The sequence below is a fragment of the Mytilus californianus genome, unplaced genomic scaffold, assembly GCF_021869535.1.
Source record: "Mytilus californianus isolate M0D057914Y unplaced genomic scaffold, xbMytCali1.0.p SCAF_1, whole genome shotgun sequence".
NCBI lineage: Eukaryota > Metazoa > Mollusca > Bivalvia > Mytilida > Mytilidae > Mytilus > Mytilus californianus.
This window is the reverse complement of record NW_026262581.1, coordinates 36,274,956-36,295,306: the sequence shown is the minus strand read 5'-3', so window position 1 is coordinate 36,295,306 and position 20,351 is coordinate 36,274,956. Positions and strand designations below refer to the sequence as shown.

General features: G+C 31.4%; 2 protein-coding genes across 3 annotated transcripts in view; both read left to right on the top strand.

The window, feature by feature from the left end:
- Positions 1–383, top strand: part of LOC127702496 (mitochondrial mRNA pseudouridine synthase RPUSD3-like) — a 41,584-nt gene extending 41,201 nt beyond the window's left edge. For both annotated transcript variants that reach the window (XM_052206715.1, XM_052206717.1), the window contains exon 9: positions 188–383. In XM_052206715.1, coding sequence (XP_052062675.1) covers positions 188–382 — 195 coding nt within the window. In that variant the 3' untranslated portion in view covers position 383. The remainder of the gene's footprint in view (positions 1–187) is intronic.
- A 5,872-nt stretch (positions 384–6,255) lies between these two features.
- On the top strand, positions 6,256–18,579 carry LOC127720135 (putative carbonic anhydrase-like protein 1). Its single transcript, XM_052226620.1, has 7 exons — positions 6,256–6,301; positions 7,963–8,099; positions 9,740–9,835; positions 10,268–10,334; positions 11,311–11,465; positions 13,524–13,652; positions 18,556–18,579. The coding sequence occupies exons 1-7, from the start codon at positions 6,256–6,258 to the stop codon at positions 18,577–18,579; spliced, it is 654 nt and encodes a 217-aa protein (XP_052082580.1).
- The last annotated feature ends 1,772 nt before the right edge of the window (positions 18,580–20,351 follow it).

Genomic DNA, 20,351 nt, shown 5'->3' with positions numbered 1-20,351 from the left:
TGAATGCATTTCAGGTATCATTGACTTTTATATATTTTATACATATAAATCATATTCTTACCTGGTTTTGCTTTTTGTCATCACCTGAATCACTACATTTGTTGTATTTTATTTCGTAGCAAATCATTCAATTATTTTTTTTGTATCATTTACTCTTATTAATTTTATTTCATTGTTTTTTTTTCAGAAATTGCCAAAAGAAGTTTCAGACCAGCTAGGAATAAGCACTGAAAACATGCTTAAAATGCCACTGCATTTACATAGATCTAGAGTAGAACTTTTGAAATTTCCCACAAAGAAATCTGAGCCAATGACTTTCTTTGCTGATTTACCAGAGTACTTTAAGACCACTTTAGAATTATTAAAGCTAGATGTAACTTGAATGCCAGTATTATTTATTTTATGTGCATAATGCAATGGTTTGGGCCAATGTAAACTTTTTGCCATCTTTGTATAGAAAAAGTCTAGTAAATGTCACGGTGGATGTATTATCGGTAACTTTATATTCAATGCAAATACTTTATGCATAGAAGAAAAATAAGCTAACAATTAACTAGCCTGCATGATCTGAAAGCTATAGAAAATTTTGATTGCCATTGTACAAGAGGAGTTTTTTTTTTAATTAGGTGAGAAGTTTTGATGACAACAATTTATATGTAGGCCCCTCCAGAGTTTATGCTCTGGTACTTAATCATACTGGGATCTTTGCATCCCTCCTTCATCTGTCTTAGACTGAATGACCTCAATCAAATTGAATGTATGAGTCAAGAATTAATGTCAAAACAATAAACCGCACTAAAATGTGATTAATTAACTTAAAGAGATTGCAACCTTCAACAATAAGGAGATACTTTAACTTTATAGTGACATCAAAAATAATGTCTAGTACAATAACAGTCAGGATGGAAATGAATTATGTATAAAAAGGAGAAAAGAAAAAAATACAAAATTAAAGAGCCTCTGATGAAATACACTGATTACTTCAAAATGGACAAACACACAACCATATGGCAGGATCAAGTTACTGAGATAGTTAAACAAATTAAAAATATGGAGATATGGTATGATTCACAATGAGACAACTATCCACCAGAGTTCACATGAAGTGGATGAAGTAATTGTAGGCAACCATACAGCCTTCAACAGTGAGAAACCCATACTATATTGTCGGCTATGAAAATCCCAGACATAAAAAATGTGAAAGAATTCAAACGAAAAAACCAACAGCCTTATTTATAACAAAAAGAATAACAAATATGACCGACATGAACCAACGACAACAACTGAACTACAGGCTCCTGACTTGGGACAGACACATAAAGAATGTGGCAGGGTTCAACATGTTTGTGAGTGCTCAACCCTCCAATTGGTAGCAATTGGCTTAACTCAAAAGATTGGTACGAGGCACAAAAACAACTAACATAAAAAACTATAGTTCATTTAAATTCATGTTGAAAAGTTTTGTTCATTTCTTTCTCATGAATATTCCTTCTTTTCCATTAAAATGTTTTCTTACAACAGCAGCTGTACACGAGTATTGGCAGTACACTATAGAGACAATATGGAGTATAGTTGACGCTGTGTGGATTATTTTGTTGAATCTTACTCCTACAGGAATTGCTAATGTTATATTTTGTTACAAAAACATCATTAATCTTACCTGGTATCAACAGACATGAATAAGGGTACATTTTGGATAAGATCTCAGGATATGCAAAAGGTATTGTGCACCTCAGATAAAAACAGGTAAAATGATTTTTTTGTCTATATGAATGAGTGGTATCATGTTGCTTGTATGGAGTACATTGTTGCATGTTTTGAAACTTTAATACTTCTTGTATGCCTATCTGATAAGAAATAATATGTGTATGATAAATTGCATATCAGTCCATCTTGCCTACTGAAAAATATGTTTTTAGAAGATTTCCATCAAACAGATGATGTTGAATGCTGGTCTAATGATTCCTATACCTGTTTTATTTTCTTTATTTATGTTGTTCCAGAAAAAAGTTCAGATTGTTTTATGATTAATTTTAAAGGTAGACAATTCTTGCATAAAAATTAAAGCAGTCATGATTGACTTTTCATAATTTGAAATAATCCATAATACAACTACCAAAGTTGTAATTTAATTGACAAAAAGTAGGCCTGTTTTAAACTAGAGTATACTTTGGTGGGTATCCTCCTTCAATCTTACGAATGTGAAAATTGACAATGACAAAAAAATCAATTTGAACAGCAAGGGGCAAGAAATAAAGTTTTACAGGAACAATCCTGCTGAAAACAATAATTTATATGACAATTACGTCTTGAAATAACATTCGATGTAATTTTAGCTCAAAGGGCCAGTGTGAGCGCTATTGCTATTCTTTCACATCCATTGTCTGTTAAATTTTACAATTATCTACACTGAAAATTCTGGGCAAAATAGAACCAAATGTGGTCTAATTTATACTTGCTTAGTTTTAAAAATGTGTTCGGTAATCTGGCATGCCAACCAACATGGTTCAAAATAGAACATAGGGGTAAAATGTAAGAACTGTCTATTGCAAGTATCTTGTAACCCTTAAAGATAAAAATTTGACCAGACAAATGTTTAGAATGATGAGATCTACTTGCATTCCATTTAGAACAAAACTGTCAGAAGACCCCTTACAGGAGTTATTACCCTTAAATGAAGATTTATAATTTATTTTTCGTTTTGCCTATTATCTTGAGAAGTATAATAGAGGAAAACTTCAGACAACAAAAGTAATCAGAAAGGCAAAATCTACAAAAAATTCGTAAGGGTTCCGCGGAACCCAGTGTCTCGCCTACTTTTGGTGTTAATCGCAGGCTCAACAAAAATGAGGAAAAAAATTAATAAAAATATTCCTCTCTATACTATCTTTTGATTGTAAGAAGCTTCTGTCCAAGTTTGGTAAAAATCCAGGATAATTTATGAATCTAATAAATGTTTTAAAAACTTAAACTGCAGAATGTATGTACTGTTGACTGGAAGAAAAACTTAAGTCCATTTATAAGTAAAATACAGAAAAAATGGAACAAAATTTTATCAAAATTTCCTTCTAGATACTAGCTTTTGATCATAAACAAGCTTCTGTCCAAGTGTGGTACAAATCCAGGATAGTTTAAGAAAGTTGTTAAAATTTTAAAAACTTTAACCACAGAGTGAATGTAATGTTAACTGGAAGAAAAACTAAGTCCATTTATAAGTAAAATACGAAAAAAATGGAATTTTTTTTTTACAAAATTTACTTTGGATACTATCTTATGATCATAAACAAGCTTCTTTCCAAGTTTGGTAGAAATCCAGGATAGTTTAAGAAAGTTATTAAAATTTCAAAAACTTTAACCACAGAGTGAATGTAATGTTTCCTGGCAGAAAAACTAAGTCCACTTATAAGTAAAATACGGAAAAAATGGAATTTTTTTTTTACAAAATTTACTTTTGAATATAATCTTATGATCATAAACAAGCTTCTGTCCAAGTTTGGTAGAAATCTAGGATAGTTTAAGAAAGTTATTAAAATTTCAAAAACTTTAACCACAGAGTGAATGTAATGTTTCCTGGCAGAAAAACTAAGTCCACTTATAAGTAAAATACGGAAAAAATGGAATTTTTTTTTTACAAAATTTACTTTTGAATATAATCTTATGATCATAAACAAGCTTCTGTCCAAGTTTGGTAGAAATCCAGGATAGTTTAAGAAAGTTATTAAAATTTCAAAAACTTTAACCACAGAGTGAATATTTGTGGACGCCGCCGACGACGACGACGACGACGACGACGACGACGCCGACGGAATGTAGGATCGCTATGTCTCGCTTTTTCGACAAAAGTCGAAGGCTCGACAAAAAGCAACATGCCTGAAATCGTCAATTGACTCTTCAAGGGAGATATTGCACTTAATTGACGATTTTACCATTTTTTTTATATTGAAAACTATATTAAATAAAGAGAAACTTAAAAAGCAAAAATGATAAGTAGGACAATATCTTCAAATAAGCCAACAGGGCAAAAATTTTCAGTCGACTCCGTATAGGAATGATTGCCCTTAAATGACGACTTTTACCATTGTTTTGCGTTTTTTTTCCTGTTATCTTGAAAACTATAATAGAAAGAGCGAAACTCTTCAAAGCAAAAATGATCAGCAAGACAATATAATACCACGTCGTCAGTCCACTCATTTTAGGAGTTGCGGTCCTTAAATGACAACATTTTTCAATTTTGCCTATTACCTTGAAAACTATGATATTTATAAGAGAAACTTTTAAAAAAGCTAAATTGATTAGCAAAGACCAGATCTTTACAAAACTACAGCTCTTTGATAAAACCTTGGACTAATACATTTATATATATCGATCCTAGATAAAACTTAATTTCATAACAGGCGGATTTAAGCAGCTTTTTTAATTTGTGAGTCAATCAGTAAAAATGTCTCTGCGAAAATGAAACCAATTTGCCAAATATAAAACCAAATTATAAGTAACCATTACAAAAAGTATACACACACACATACTTTTAATATATATTGAACATGACTTCAGAGCGGAACTGAAAATTCGGTATCTTTGTCCACCTTTACACCAATTGGAATTCATTATATATGTATACGCATGCAGTAGATCTTAAATCTTAACAAAAAAGTTCATCTCTACAAATCTGAAATGATACTGTTATTTCATCAAGTTCGATCATACCAATAAAGAAATTTGTTGGACAAGTTCGTAATGAATTAGTCTGATCTTTACTAGATTTCCAATAACATTGTATGAATTTGGCTACAAATGTAATCTAGACTTTGTTTAGCGGTGACTGATGATCATTTTAAGCTTTGACATTGCTTTCAAATGAGCGATGCGTCTATTGATTCGGTGTAACTAGTTATAAAAGTGATGTCAATTTAAGGAATAGTAGTGGTGGTGTCTGATATTGCACGAGGGTGTCAAAGAGGTTAATCCGTCTTAAGTTGTACATCCCAAAAGACTAACATATCACAACTCATTAATGAGTGTATGTGTAATTAAATGAATATCCATGTCAGCTTGTTAAGTGAGTGGGCCATAGAATTATCAGAGGCGTGGGAACCTCCCACTTTTTGGAAAACAAAATATTGAAAATGACAAAAGAAAGACACTGACTAACTTCTAGAGATGTAAAAACCTACAAAACTGAAAAGAGAAGAATCTACATGTACATCATACACATTAAATAATTTACAAATGTTTTACTCATACTCTATAAATTAAATCAAAACATTATTCGGCACTTGTTGTTGAAGACACTTTTGATACAATGTTGAAAATTTAAGTTGGTTTTTGTAAACTTGAAAAAAATCAATAAATGACAGACACCCTTTACTGACATAATTCGATTTGTATCAGAGAAACAAAACATATCTTTACTTTCAGTTGAATTCATGTTTGGCTATGAATGTCCTTGTTATTTATTTTTGTGATGTTTACTCAAAATTTTCCATGAACTACCAAAATTTTAGGCATTTAGAATTTAGTAACATGTTTAGAGAATTACAATAATTGTTTTAGTACCTCGCACATAAGAAGCTTTTTTATGTTTGGAAGACCTAAAACATTTCCTTGGTGTGAAATAACTTCAGGCAATACCTCTTGTTCCCTCTAGTCAATTTCCAATTGCACTGTGTTATTTGAAGTTATAAAAATAAGAAGAAAGTTAATGGAAATTAATTTAAAAAACAAAAAAGAAAACTTTCCAAAAAATCGGATGTAACGGGCAATATGGTCTTGCTATTTAAGTTAAGAAACAGTGCTCTGTATGACATTATAATAATATTTAAGAGAACCATTTGATGTTGAATTCAACATTTCAGGTGGCAGCTCACCGCAAATGTTTCATATATGCACTGAATGCATTATAATTTCTTGGCTTTTATTTTAAGATATTTTCTATTACTAGTATTTTAAAAAGTGCTTAATTGTTCATCTTAAATGTTCTAAGACATAAATTTCATTATAATATTTTTACTTCTATGAATCCTATGTTTCCTTTGATTAATCTTGTATTCATATTCTTCAATGCTCTTCTATAGCCTCTTATCTGTGTTATGATGCTATCAGTAATATATGGGAGAACATGTCAAATATAAACAACATTTATAGTCTAATACAATACTCTGATGTGCATCTTCAAGTTAATTAACTATTTAATGATTCGATCTTTGGTGCATATCGAAATAAAATTTCTTGCTGTCGAGGCTGGTCATTGTCTGAGACATGAGGATTAGTTTTGTTTTAATAACCATATTTGGTGCTAATTCTGGTAAGAATGTTTTCTTTTTAATTATTGAGACAAAGATAAAACGCAACTTATCAATGGCAAATTGCAAGACAATGTTAATCTTGCTAATCTAAGCATACTTATTATGTTTAGGATTTTTTTTAAAAGAAAGGATATGCAATATAAACAGAATGCGCTACCGCAAAATTATGTCATCTTTCAAAAATCATGATTTTGCGGAGCAATTTTTCTAATAAACAAAACAATTAAATAAAACATTGCAGCATAAATTCTTAATATTCAATTAATATGTAGTCAAATATAGGAAACTGATAGGAGTCCAAGAAAATTCTCGAGTAAATTTTCACACATTAATTTGGTTTCGTCCCTTCGTAGCTCTAAAGCGGACGTTTAACATTTTTATATAACACGTAACAGTATTAAGAAACTAACGAGTGTTTAATGGTAGCAGCCAATACTCAGTTTATATTTCTAGCGACCGTACGAATTATGTTTTAAGGTTGCTGTCTCCTTGACGTATTATATCCAATATATCTTTTTTATTCATACTGGTCATCGTATGCCGTTTTAGATATAATTATTTTCAAAGAACTTCTTATTATTATACATTTAGTTAACATGAAAACCCTTGTTGTTTAATGCCGTTTTTTGTGTTTGTAGTGTTTGGATCTGGCTCATTTTGGCAAAAATGGTGGACATATGAAGGAGTTTCTGGTAAGGAGAGATAATGTTCTTCATTTACATTATAATTAATAAAAAAAGATACAAGACTTGCAATGGCTATTGCTTCCCAGTAAGACTGTAAAAAAAAAAATAGACCGGAAGTAAGCTGGAATTTGACTTTATCTTACTTTAAGAATTTGATGTGTATGCAGTGTCTCCTCAACCCAACAGAGTGTTGCTCGCGACGAGTGCAAATCTTGTTATCAATTATAAACGTGGAAAGGTGAGGACAAATATATCATATATTTTTAGCTTACTGTATATGCAATTTCTGAATGGTCAATATTAATTAGAGACTGTTGTGTCGAAATCAATGTGTTCTTTGACCTTTTAGAATCAGATTGTTCAAACTTCTATCATTATGATATAATGGAGATTGCATTTTTGGTAATTATATATATAAACAAAATGGAAATTAGGTGAGTTTTCTTGTATTATATAAAAATAAGGAGACGTAGTGATGCTTGCATCTTTATTATCAAAAAAGCGTGTTCATAGGATACCATGGCCACTTGTACTATTATATGTCCATATTTAATGAACCTGAGAATTTACTAATTTCACATTATCACATTTCTATGTCCAGTATACCATGACATTGGGATCAAACCGCAATTTGGTATACAATTTACAAAGTTAACATCACAATGAACATGTGTACTAAGTTTCAAGTTGATGTGACCACACCTTCATGGTTAACTACATTATCTAAATATTTTACACGATACAGGATGGACAAGCGGACAGACGGACAGATGTACGGTCGCAAAGTAATAAAAACATAATGTCCCTACCGTACTTGGGGCATAAAACATGTATTATTGAGCACTATATTCAGACTTTCTAACAGAGTTAATTAAAAAAATTCATACAAATAGTTTGGTTACAAATCGTCACCACTTATCCATTGTAAGATTATGTACAGGAATTTTATTAAACATGTATGTTTTATGTTAAAGGAGCGGAAAACTGGGGTAAAACAATAGACGAATGGCTGATATGTTCCAATGGAAAATTCCAGTCTCCAATAGACATTAACACAAGTCATCTGTTGTACGATCCTAATCTTGATCCGTTTTATATTATTCCTAGAAAAGTAGGTATAAAGGATAAAATTTGCTAAAATTAGTGTGTCAGTTTGTTTTCGACTGGTGAGTTTGAGTGTCCTTTTTGTTGCTTTCGCCCCTCTTTTAAGAATGAGATACTGATGCAACAGCCTTCTAATTCATTCAGTCATAATTACTTCTACAATGGCATAATACTAATATAAAAGTACAGCAAAAAATGGCATACCAATGGTCTATACTTATTAGGATACCAATACTAAAGTGACATGATACTCATGCAAACGTACATCAAATATCCATTGTCAGTCATTGAGAGATAAGACTTTAAAACATTAAATTGAATTAAGAGGGTAATAATTTGGCATACTAATAGGATGTACTTATTATGATAACAATACAATAATATAAAATTAAAGCAAATATAAATTGTCAGTCATCAGAGGATACTTATTTTGAAATGAACATATACTTGGATTAAAAAAAACTCACATTAGGGGAAAAATATCTTTATCTTTCCTCTTTCTCTCTCTATCTCTGTGAATATTACAAATCGTCAGTTATTGAATGTGTATTGTCAAGTTTATGAATAAAAAACTATTCTTTTTTGTACATTTTGAATAAACTGATTGGTTGATTGTTGTCTGCTTAGCGCCCTGTGGCTTTTGTTTTAAAGCTATGTTTGGTATTATTTCACATCCAGGTAAAACAAAAAGGATCACCAGTTTTGTTTATCATATATTTAATTTTGACACTTCTAACAAACTATTCACAAAGAATGTATTTGAAATGGATGAACTACATGCTTTTGGTAGAAAGTGTTGACGCAATATTCATTTAATTGAATGTCTTGAATTCAAGACCTGAAATACTATATGAAAGACTCTTTATTAATTTAGGTCTCTGGCAACATAACGAACACTGGACGTGGGATTACTGTTGATGTTGAAGATGGTCCCATTGTTTTCTCGGGACCCTTGAAATATAGACACAAAATAACACAACTAAAAGTCCACTTTGGTCGTAATCACAGTAAAGGCTCAGAACATTCCATTGATGGGACAAGTTTTCCAGCAGAGGTTACTTTTTACATATTTAATACATACATATCTATTATATCTATTTTAATAATAAAAATGAGGAATGGAATATCTGTCCTGAGTTACAACCAACATTATGTTAATGAATACGTTTGGATGCGCTGATACAAATGACATTACATGTAAAATTGTCCTAGCTTCTCAAAAGCTTGTGAAGCCAAATGCATAAAGCGTTTGGAAAGAAGGTATTACACATTAGATAAAACCGTATATGGAGTACCTTGCCTTGTCCGTCTGTATATGGAGTACCTTGCCTTGTCCGTCTGTATATGGATTACCCGGCTTTGCCTGAGGAGTTTGCAACCTTAATTTTAGAGTAATTATATAATTAAAAAAAAACCGGAACATTTATATTAAAGACGTATCAATAAAATCATGGCAGATCCAATATAATGTCCATTAGGCAAATGATAGGTACTCTATCATTTAGGAATCAACAGTCTCACAGCAACAGTATTCGCCCAGTGGTATTAATATGAATGTATATTACATAGTTTGTATGAAGCATACAGCAAGATAATTCGGACAACTTGTATCTTTAAACTTCTCATTTTATTTGTTTTTATTTTCAGATACATTTGATAACATATAATGTTGATCTCTATCATAACTTGTCGCAAGCTTTAGATTCATTCCATGGAGTTGCTATCATCGCTATTTTCTGCAAGGTAATCTTTTATTGTAAATTTCAATGAACTCTGCCATACTGGAAGAAGGTGTTTTACAAAGTTTTCTGTAGAAAACTGGTCTATCTTATTTGTTACTTTTGGTGGGTGAGTTGCTTCATATCTATTTAGTTTCCTTATAAGTGTTTTGTTAACTGATGTATTTTTTTCGTCATTTTTCGTTGGACATGGTGTTGTCGATCTTTCATCGACTTATATTTAATTATTGATTGCCCCCTTGTTATTTTATAACTTTTTTGTAAACTTTAGACTATTAGAAAGCTAGCTGGCAATTATTTTCATGAATTCTAAAATTTTGATGTATGTACATAACATTTGTAGATATTATTTGATATGACCTGGACAAATTATTAAGGAAGGTAAAAAGAGTCGATATCAGTCAGTATTCACATTTCAAAATTTGCATATTTCCAGTATGGTGTTCCAAGTAATGAGGCTTTTCAGCTTATGTCAAAATATACAGAGATTGTTAGACTAAAAGGTAATAACAACATTTATGTTTTGTATGGTTTTAAACTTTTGATAACGTAACAAACAACATGTTGCTGTTAAACATTTCTGCTGACCATGCGCTATTTTTGCGTTTCGGAAAATGAACAAGATTATTTTGAAGCCGGGAAAAGGCGCTAATTAAGGCAGGTAAAAGGCTATGATGGTACAATACAAGTATAGCCTGGGTACCAAAATTTCACCTATTTTGCCAGTTTTTTTTCACCTACATTTATTTAAGAAGCAGACAAAAGTTTCCGTTCTGTGTCTATTTTTATAGATGTATCCTTATTTACTAAATAGTTCCACAAATTTTATTTTGAATCCTTACTGAATCATAGAAAAATTGATTTAACCCAACCTCCAAACGATATATCAAAGTTTCTGTAATGAAGAGGGAGTACCTAATGCTTAATCACACAGCTGTAAAAATCGAATAACTGATGATTTGTTTTGTCTCTTCATATTTGGGAACAATTTGACATCGGTCTATGCTTATCATGCAAGAAATGGACGCCTGTAACATATTTTAAATACTCATTTTTAAAAGTCGACTTTTTGTATTTCCTTAAATTTTACTTATTCGCACTGGATACTGCATCTGTTGATATAGAATGTGACCGTTTTGTGAAACTTTAGTATATTTAGCCTGTTAAAAACGTGCATAATAAAAATGATAAAATACTACTGGTTAAGTCTCCAAGAAGCACCTATAAGATTTCAGCCTTCGCATTTTTTTTCTAAAATAGGTGCCTAGGGTATTCTGTGCACCGTGACGTTAGCTGGAATGTCGGTGTAGTATTTCAGTATTAGCTAGACCAGTAGCATGGTCAACCACAAGGTAGACAAAAAAAAATCAACCGTAGTTTTAACTTTGTTGTGGAAAAGTAAAATAAGGGATCGTCTTATGACGATAAAATACCTTACAATCGTTTTAAAAATAATTTCAGCAAATGTTTACTTAACAGGTCAGACGACAACAATATCCGGAATACCATTAGAGATTCTATTTCCCAATACTGACCAGTATGTGACATACCATGGATCACTAACAACACCCGGGTGTTCAGAATATGTCACATGGATTATCCTAAACCGCCCGATCAACGTCAAACAAGAACATGTGCGTATTTCTTATACTAAAGTAAAATCAAATGTAGTCCAAGAAAAAGAAAATTGTGTGCAGACTTTCATTTTATATAAATATGAACCACTTTTAAATACAGAAATTAACAGTGACTGTAAGTCAATGACCTTGATAAGAAATAAAAAAAATCACGGATTATTTTGTACAAAGAGCTTGAATGTTCATTAGTATAAATAAGAAGATGTGGTATGAGTGCCAATGCCAATGAGACAACTATCCATCCAAGTCACTATGTATAAAAAGTTAACAATTATAGGTCAAAGTACGGCCTTCAACACGGAGCCTTGGCTCACACCGAACAGCAAGCTATCAAGGGCCCAAAATGATAGTGTAAAACAATTCAAACGCGAAAACCAACGGTCTAATCTATTAGGTACGTCTGCGGCCGAAAATTTTGAAAAGCAAATTTTAAACGATAAATCACATCTTAGTAAAACAGTCAAAACCTGCAATGCAATAGGTATGTCTGCGGCCGAAAGTTTGAAATGCAAAAAATAAGATCTCATCTTAGTAAAACACTCAAAACCTGCAATGCAATAGGTACATCTGCGGTCGAAAGTTTAAAGTGCAAAAAAGATAAAATCTCATCTTAATAAAACAGTCAAAACCTGCATTACAATAGGTACATCTGCACCGAAAGTTTGAAATGTAAAAAGATGAAATATCATCGTAGCAAAACATTTGAAACCTGAAAAGCAATAGGAACGTCTGCGGCCGAAAGTTTGAAATGCAAAAAAGATATAATCACATCTTAATAAAACAGTCAAAACCTGCATTGAATAGGTACGTCTGCTGTCGAAAGTTTGAAATGCCAAAAGATAAAATCTCATCGTAGAAAAACATTCAAAACCTGCAATGCCATAGGTACGTCTGCTGCCGAAAATTTGAAATGCAAAAGGTAAAATCACATCTTAGCAGAACAGTCATAACCTGCAATAGTAATTTATTTCTGTGAGCGAGTGAACTGCGAAAGGCTTGTGAAAAGTAGCTAAGAAATCAATAAATAAGACTTTGATTTGAAATTATAGATCAATTTACCTTGCATTGTACAAGTACCAAAGCTAGCATTTGTGACATAGGAAAATTATGAATGATGTTTTGTGTTCATGTATTTAACATCATTATATAATATAAATTATGTATACTATGATAGCAACTCTTTCTAACAAGACTAATCAATATAGGTTTGGTAAAGAGGTAGGGTCAGTTTCGCTTGAAATTATTTCACACAAGGGCCAGATTCATAAAGTCTATTAATCTTCGCTTTAATCTTTCAAAGTAACACATCCCGATATGAGTAATTTCAAGGTTCTACAATATTAGACACATATACTGACAGATCAGTTAAATGTAAACGCCTGAAGATATCACAAAAAACTCAATATGGCAGATTTTGGCAGATTTTTAGTATTTTTCTTTAAAAGGTATAAGGAGACATAGTAAACCAAAAACAAATTATGTTGGAAGATAATCATTGTTTTTTTATACAAATTAAATCATTTTGGTAAGCGATATCCTCCGATGTAAAATTTGACAAATAATTTGTATCAAAATGTTTTCAACAGCAACATACTATTATAGAACTAAATTGCATTTTGATTTATGGAATGTATTGAGAAAAAAATCGTGAAACAATTTATTAAGGGAAAGACCATTCTGATCCCCAATTTGATGTAAAAAATATTGTGGTCAAGCAGATAAAAAAAAAAATATTCTGAATCCAGATTGTCCCCATACCTTATAGTGTTAAATTTTGAAAAAAAATAATTTGATTGATAGCGTCGTAAAACGAAAAAACTTTCTGACTCAGACAAAAAACCATACCCCCCCCCCCCCCCCCCCCCCATTTGAAGTTAAATGGTTGCTCCCTAAGCATATGGTATAGAAAATTTCAGCAGGATTTGACAACTTTTAGATTATGTCCCAGTGAGTGAAACAAATACACGGGAAACTGGTCCGACCTCTTTAATTACGATATGTATTTTAATTGAATGCCAAAAAGAAAACATAACTTATTTTTTTTTATTTTTAAAGCTTGACAGATTCCGTCATCTTAGTAAGGGAATACTGGGCGGTCCAGAGGCATACTTAGAACATAATGTAAGGCCAGCTATGCCTTCTTATGACCGGCTTATCAAAACTAATATAAACTTTTATCAAAAGGTATGTCAAGCTATAATTTCTTCATGCTATTTTATTTCATTTTTGAAAATTTGAATAAAGGGTGATATGAGGCCTGGGAATCGTCAATTGGACAGCAATAAAAACAAAATGAATATATCTACGACGTTCACCAGCCCTTATAAAGTGCACAACAATTTAAAACAAATAAGCATATTATGTACATGTTGGAAAGTTTCCAATTACGAAATGCAAATTCTATGTTTTGCATTTGGAAACCAACAAAAAGCATGCAATCTCATAAAAAGCTATACGATTACAGGTGGTATATGAAATGTTTCAATATCTTATTGGAAAGCAATCGCAGGCACACCAACACAGAATTGCAGTTCCTTGCAGCATTAAAAATGTGTGGTCTTATTAAATTAATTTGCTATACAATTTATACACACAGATAACATAATAGGCGATTTTTACTAAAATACTACTTCTAATAAAAATAGATGAAAGAATGTTAAATAAATAGATAATAAAATATTTTTAAACCGAGTTTAAAATATAAAATCACTTGATACTTACACATACATATTTTCTTTTATTCGACTAGTAGAAAAGTAAAGGTCTTTGTACTTATTTTCAAGCCTCTTTAAATATTGTTTGATGGTCGGTACGTTTGTCGTTCCTCTACTTGTATCAACAAATCCTCATAAAGCAATCACTTTAGTTCAATGAAAATTAAAAAGAATTTTAGTTGTCTTATGGCGTTGTATATACATTTCATTTTTTTAATAAAAATGATTTTTCGGGGTTTCTAATAAATGCAAAACACGAATTTGCTATGCTGTACAGAAAGTGATAGGCATGTTGTATCCGCTACACATAAAAACTACGACAGAACTTCAATGAAACTTTCATGTAAATACTTCCATTGTGCAACTTTTATTTTATTTTTTACCCGAGTAAACTTTTTGAGATTTACACATTGAAATGCAAACTTTGTCATTTTCATAAGAAAAAGGGAGTTCCGCTATATAGATGATATCCTCTCATGCACTGAATAAAGTAAAGTTTGGTGACTATGGTGACACAATAGATACAGTGAATTCTACCTCATATCTAGACTAAAATCTAGAAATTGACAAATGAGGGTCGGTTGATAACAAAACTTTACGTTTTTTTCCCCAATTTTCAAAATATTGTATACAGGAAACCCTTATTTGATGAAAAAGAAAAAAACAACAACAGGTACAAGATTGGTAAAATATTATAGTTGTTTTGATTGAGATTATTTATCTCATTATTTTCTATATTTTGAAAAATAAGAAGGAAAGAAATGCCCCATATCTCTTGATCTTTTTTTTAATGAATTAACATTTGATTTTAGACGAGGAAATGCAACATGAAGATTAATACACAGTATGGAAGTAATTATATAGTTTACAAAAATAACTGATATTCTGTTTGCTTCAGTATATTCTTGGACCACAGTTGGATATTTAATAACATGAGGTAAACAAACGGACATAAAAAAATATTTCAGAAAATCTAAATTAATACATATTTGGTTCGAAATAAAAACTTTATGTACTAATGTGTAATTTGCTAGATAAATGTTTTAACAAAAGTAGTTTTGATGTTAAGAAAATGGTGTGTGTGTTTTGGTCATCATCATATTTAACATATCATGTCCTAAATGAATTTTAATCCTGGTATCTTTGATGAGTTTATTTACAACTACTGGGTCGATGCCACTGCTGGTGATCCCCGAGGGTGTCACTAGCCCAGTAGTCAACACTTCTGTGTTGACATGAGTTATCATTGATATGATCATAATTACAAAACTTTTGTATTTTCTATCCCCGGGAATAGATTACCTTAGCTGTATTTGGCAAACATTTCGAAATGTTTAGTCCTCAATGCTCTGCGACTTCGTACTTTATTTGTCCTTTTTAATTTTTTGATTCGTGTGTCACTGATGAGTCTTTATTTGTAGACGAAACGCGCGTCTGTCGTTCATAATTGTAATCCTGTTATCTATGATAGATATAAAAATAAGAAGATGTGATATAATTGCCAATGAGATAACTCTCCACCAGAGACCAAATGACATGGAAGCTAACAACTATAAGTCACTGTACGGCCTTCAACAATGAGCAAAACCCATACCGCATAGTCGGCTATAAAGTTTATTTATCGTTTGAATTATTCATTGTTCATTTAAAAGCTAATGATTAAGAACACACATGCAATGTAACCTGAACTTTATCAAAAGCCTGCTTCGAAGCTTCTCAGGATACTGACAATTGCGAATGAAGAATATGCATGATATTCGTTACGCAAGTCTTGCAATATGTAACATATTTACAGGGACTGTTCTGTTTGTTAAATTATTGAATTGTGCACTTTTTACGTAAAAATCGAGTGAAAATGTGAAATAATATCAATAGAACTGTTTAAAACATTGAAATTTGAAGTACATAATTTTTTTTAGAGAATGTCTTACTATTTTATCCTTCTTTTTCAGTGGGGCTTCTTTACTCGTGAGGCGGTTATGTGAACTAGTAGAAATGACTTGTTCCAAAGAGCAGTCATAGTCAGAAAAAATATGCAAACCATTGTTTATAATAATATGATAATATTAATATTGAATAATTAATTACTATATAATTTATATAACCGTCTGTCTTATTTGTATATTTTTAGTATAATTCTTACAATTATATTAACATGATAAATCATAGTGTACTATATCAGTGTCAACAAGTGAGGTTTTATATACGCAGGCTGTACTAAATTATAAAAGATTTCTATTACTCTTGACTATCAGATAAGTTATTTCTATGAAAACAAAATGGATATAACTGGAATCACGTTTATGTGTGCACTGTTCTCAACTTTTGTTAATATAAATGTTGCTTGTTATGTACAAGAATGGCGAAACCTAACAATGGAAGACATACTATTTAAATCCGATGTTGTAGTTTATGGAAAAGATGTCGAACATGGCAAATTCCGCAGTCCAAATGACGTAGACAGTAGATTTGTAGTCTATTGTGTCCTCAAAGCAGGGAAGTTTCGCATTCCAGAAAATCTTATCATAGAATCAATTGGCGAAGAGGAGTTATGTGCAAATGTTGCCTATCAAACCGAAGTGGGGGAGGAGTACATTATAGGACTAACACCTCAACTCAGTGGGTTTATGAAATATGCAAATGTGTACCCATTGCATTCGTCAGCTTTTCCACCTACTGTTGAAAACCTTCAAATATTAAAAGGCATATGTGAACTTCAGCATTGGAGTGATCCAGAGACCACAAGTCGGGGAAATTGTCCATATTTACCGTCAATAGAAGATGAATGTAAAAGTTTAACCCAGGCCCCGCCCACCACGACACCAGCACCTCCAGAAAGAGATTGGTTTGACCTGATTTTGGATGCTTTTAACAGAGGAACAAATACAAAACTGGACTATTTAAACACAATAATTTTGTCATCCATCAGTTTGATGTATATTTTATTAAAATAAAAGATCTGTGTTTTTTATCTTCTTGATTAGAAGGTGGTGACGATCTTTAAGACAGTCCCCGAATGATCAGGTTGAAAACAAGAAAAGAAAATATCAAAGATAACGTATCTACTAGCTATTGAGCATCATTTAATGTACTTTTCTGAAGTTTTCTTGATTAGAAGGTGGTGACAATCATTAAGACAGTCCCAGAATGATCAGGTCGAAAACAAGAAAAGAAAATATCAAAGATAACGAAGAACTTCTTGATTAGAAGGTGGTGACAATCATTAAGACAGTCCCAGAATGATCAGGTTGAAAACAAGAAAAAAAAATATCAAAGATAACGAACAGCTTCTTGATTAGAAGGTGGTGACAATCATTAAGACAGTCCCAGAATGATCAGGTCGAAAACAAGAAAAGAAAATATCAAAGATAACGATCAACTGTCAATCATCTTTTGGTTAAAAAGATATCTAAAACGACCAAAAAAGTATGATTCTAAAGGTTCAAGTAAAGAAATAATTTAAGGAATTTCAAAACAAATTATGATTTAATAGACTTAGATTTTTGTCGAGTAAGCGACTTAATATCAAGGAACGAGACACAGCGATCCTACATTCCGTCGAAAACATTTAGGCATACATGGTTAAAGTTTTTTTTAGACCACTAACTTTGTCAAACCTTCATAGAATCTTACGAAACTTTGACAGAAGCTTCCAAAAGATTACGAAATAGCATCAGAAGAAAAAAAAAATCGATTTTTACATTTTTTCGGTATTTTACTGATAAAAGGACTTGGTTGCCTTTCCAAATCTGTACCCTTAATGTGGTAATATACACCTTACTAAAATTAATTTGGCTCGTTTAATTTTCATAAAATTTTGACAAAATATTTACTTTAACCTTTGACAAAAATATAAAAATTTCAAAAAACTTGAAACACACTTTATCGGAAAAATTTCATTGGATATATAGCAGTTTGACAAACACTAATTTTGATCATTGAGAAGCTTAATATTTCCTCAACAATAGAGCGTGATTAAAACGTTCAGCTGATTTTTACAGAGTTATCTCCCTGTAGTGTTATGTACCACCTTAGAGGTCATGTCAGCAAGCACCGAGCTTTGAATGGAATGTCAAAAAATACTTTATTTTAATAAAAATTGGTGTTTTAATGATGTGTTGAATGTAATGTAACACAAAAAAGATAAAAATAGTATATATTTTTTTTCAAATCCATTGTTTTCCATGGCAACAAATTTCATTTCCTGAGATACTTGTCAAAATACCACCCCAAAAATAGTAAAATATGTATTTTTCACAATTAAGCAGGAAATCAAAATTGTAATAAAGTAATTTCATAACTCTAATATCGGAAAAAGGACATCTTGTCTTGATATGATTTGCACAGTATTGAGCAATTTAATATTTTTGTAGCGTTGCTATGACAACCTGAAATAGTAGATATGATAATAAGTGAAAATAAGCCAAAATCAAAATTTAGAAAATATGACCTTGACCTTTGACCTTGACCATTTTTATTTTGGAGGATCTAGGACCTGAAATCAAAAGACCCTAGGTCTCTATGACTAAAGTTTTATGAGTTACTATAACATTTCACTAATGTAAGATAAAAAAGGGGAAATAACTCTCATATGGAGTCTACGGAACGCTTTGGTCAAAATTAAACGTAACAATCTGAGGATATATTTGGAAAAATGAATTTGTTATCGCTTTCTCTTGCGGTTGCGAAGGAGATGTCATAACAAGAAAAACAGTGTTCCAGGAGATAACTCTTACAAAGAAAAGTGTTCGGTTAAACAGGGTCAGTTTCAAAAGCGTATAAACTGTACAATATCATATACAAAATATTTAAGCGACATCTTTTGAAACATCAATACAGCGGAAGAAAAAAATTATGTGAAAAAAAAAAAAAAAAAATAATCAGAACAAAAGCAATAGGTCTTTCCACGGAGAAGTGGAAAGACCAAATTATATCAAGGAACAGTACAGTACTATTCAGTTAAAAATATAAGCAAATTCTAACCAAAACAAAAGAATTTCCCTCCAAAAAAGACATATGACTTAATCAACCAATTATCATAGAGAAAACAGAGTTTTCATAACACGAACTAGTAAAACCTAGAGAGTAAACAAATACCCAATCAATCAAAACTCACTGATCATGAGCCATGAGCATATCTTATAATAAATATAACCACTGACTAGAAACTACTCAATAAGTAGTTAAAATTAGAAATTAACTCATCAGATATATAATATCAAAGTATGATACAACCGAAAAACAAAAGTATCGATATTACCATGCTACAACATATACATCATGATGAGATTGATACTTTTTTGTTAGATTAACGTTCAGTGGCAAGCATGTCCTGTATATTCAGGACGCAAACACATAAATAATAAAATCAATATAAAGTGGACCGACCGCGATGGGAAAGAGGTTAATCCAACTCCCTTTAAATTTGTTAAATACACCCAAATATAGTGACAAAATATTACCTCCCCTGTAAACACTGAAAACTTGATCTTTTAAATGTTTGTCATATTTTAACAAGGACGCTATCAATTATACATTCACGGGAAAAGGTTCTGGTAAAAAAACGAAAATAGGAATAAGGTGAAATAAAAACAAAACTTCCATTTAATGTTATCATTTCCTTCTTTAAATAGAAAACGACGAGTACAGCAGATTAAAGGAGCTTGGTGTAAAATTGGTTTAAAATGTTGCTATGCGAATGAATTCCTGGAGAACAAATTTCAATTAATTTTTTTACTGGCTGCAAACCTGTCTGGAACATGCTATTTGTCCGTATATATATGCAGTTAGATCAGAGAGAGTCCGGGAAAAAATTTCAAAGTAATCGATTGATATGCAGCAAAGATTGGCACTTTTGAAATTAAGTTACTAAGCAAATTCAAACAAACCTTATCCCAATGTAAACATTGAATGTGAACAGATCGAGAAGACCGCAAATACTTGTACAAAAATCGAGACGACCTTTTCTTAAAATTGTATAAAAATAGTAAAAGACGCCTACTTTATAAGAATATTTGTCTTTAAATTTTTTAACCTTCACAGACAGACTTGTACATTGTTATATTCACGAAAAAACAATATGTCTATATGGAATTTTCACGTGACATGAGAACGGTGTACTCGAAAACTTAGAATGTGAAAAATAAGAATATTTTGGGAAATTGCAACA

Excerpts from the sequence above, each read along its gene's own strand:
- LOC127720135 (XM_052226620.1), top strand. The coding sequence starts at position 6,256 with ATGAGGATTAGTTTTGTTTTAATAACCATATTTGGTGCTAATTCTG. Across the intron at positions 9,836-10,267 it reads TCATCGCTATTTTCTGCAAG|TATGGTGTTCCAAGTAATGA; the intron begins GTAATCTTTTAT and ends GCATATTTCCAG. Across the intron at positions 13,653-18,555 it reads ATATAAACTTTTATCAAAAG|CGTTGCTATGACAACCTGAA; the intron begins GTATGTCAAGCT and ends ATATTTTTGTAG.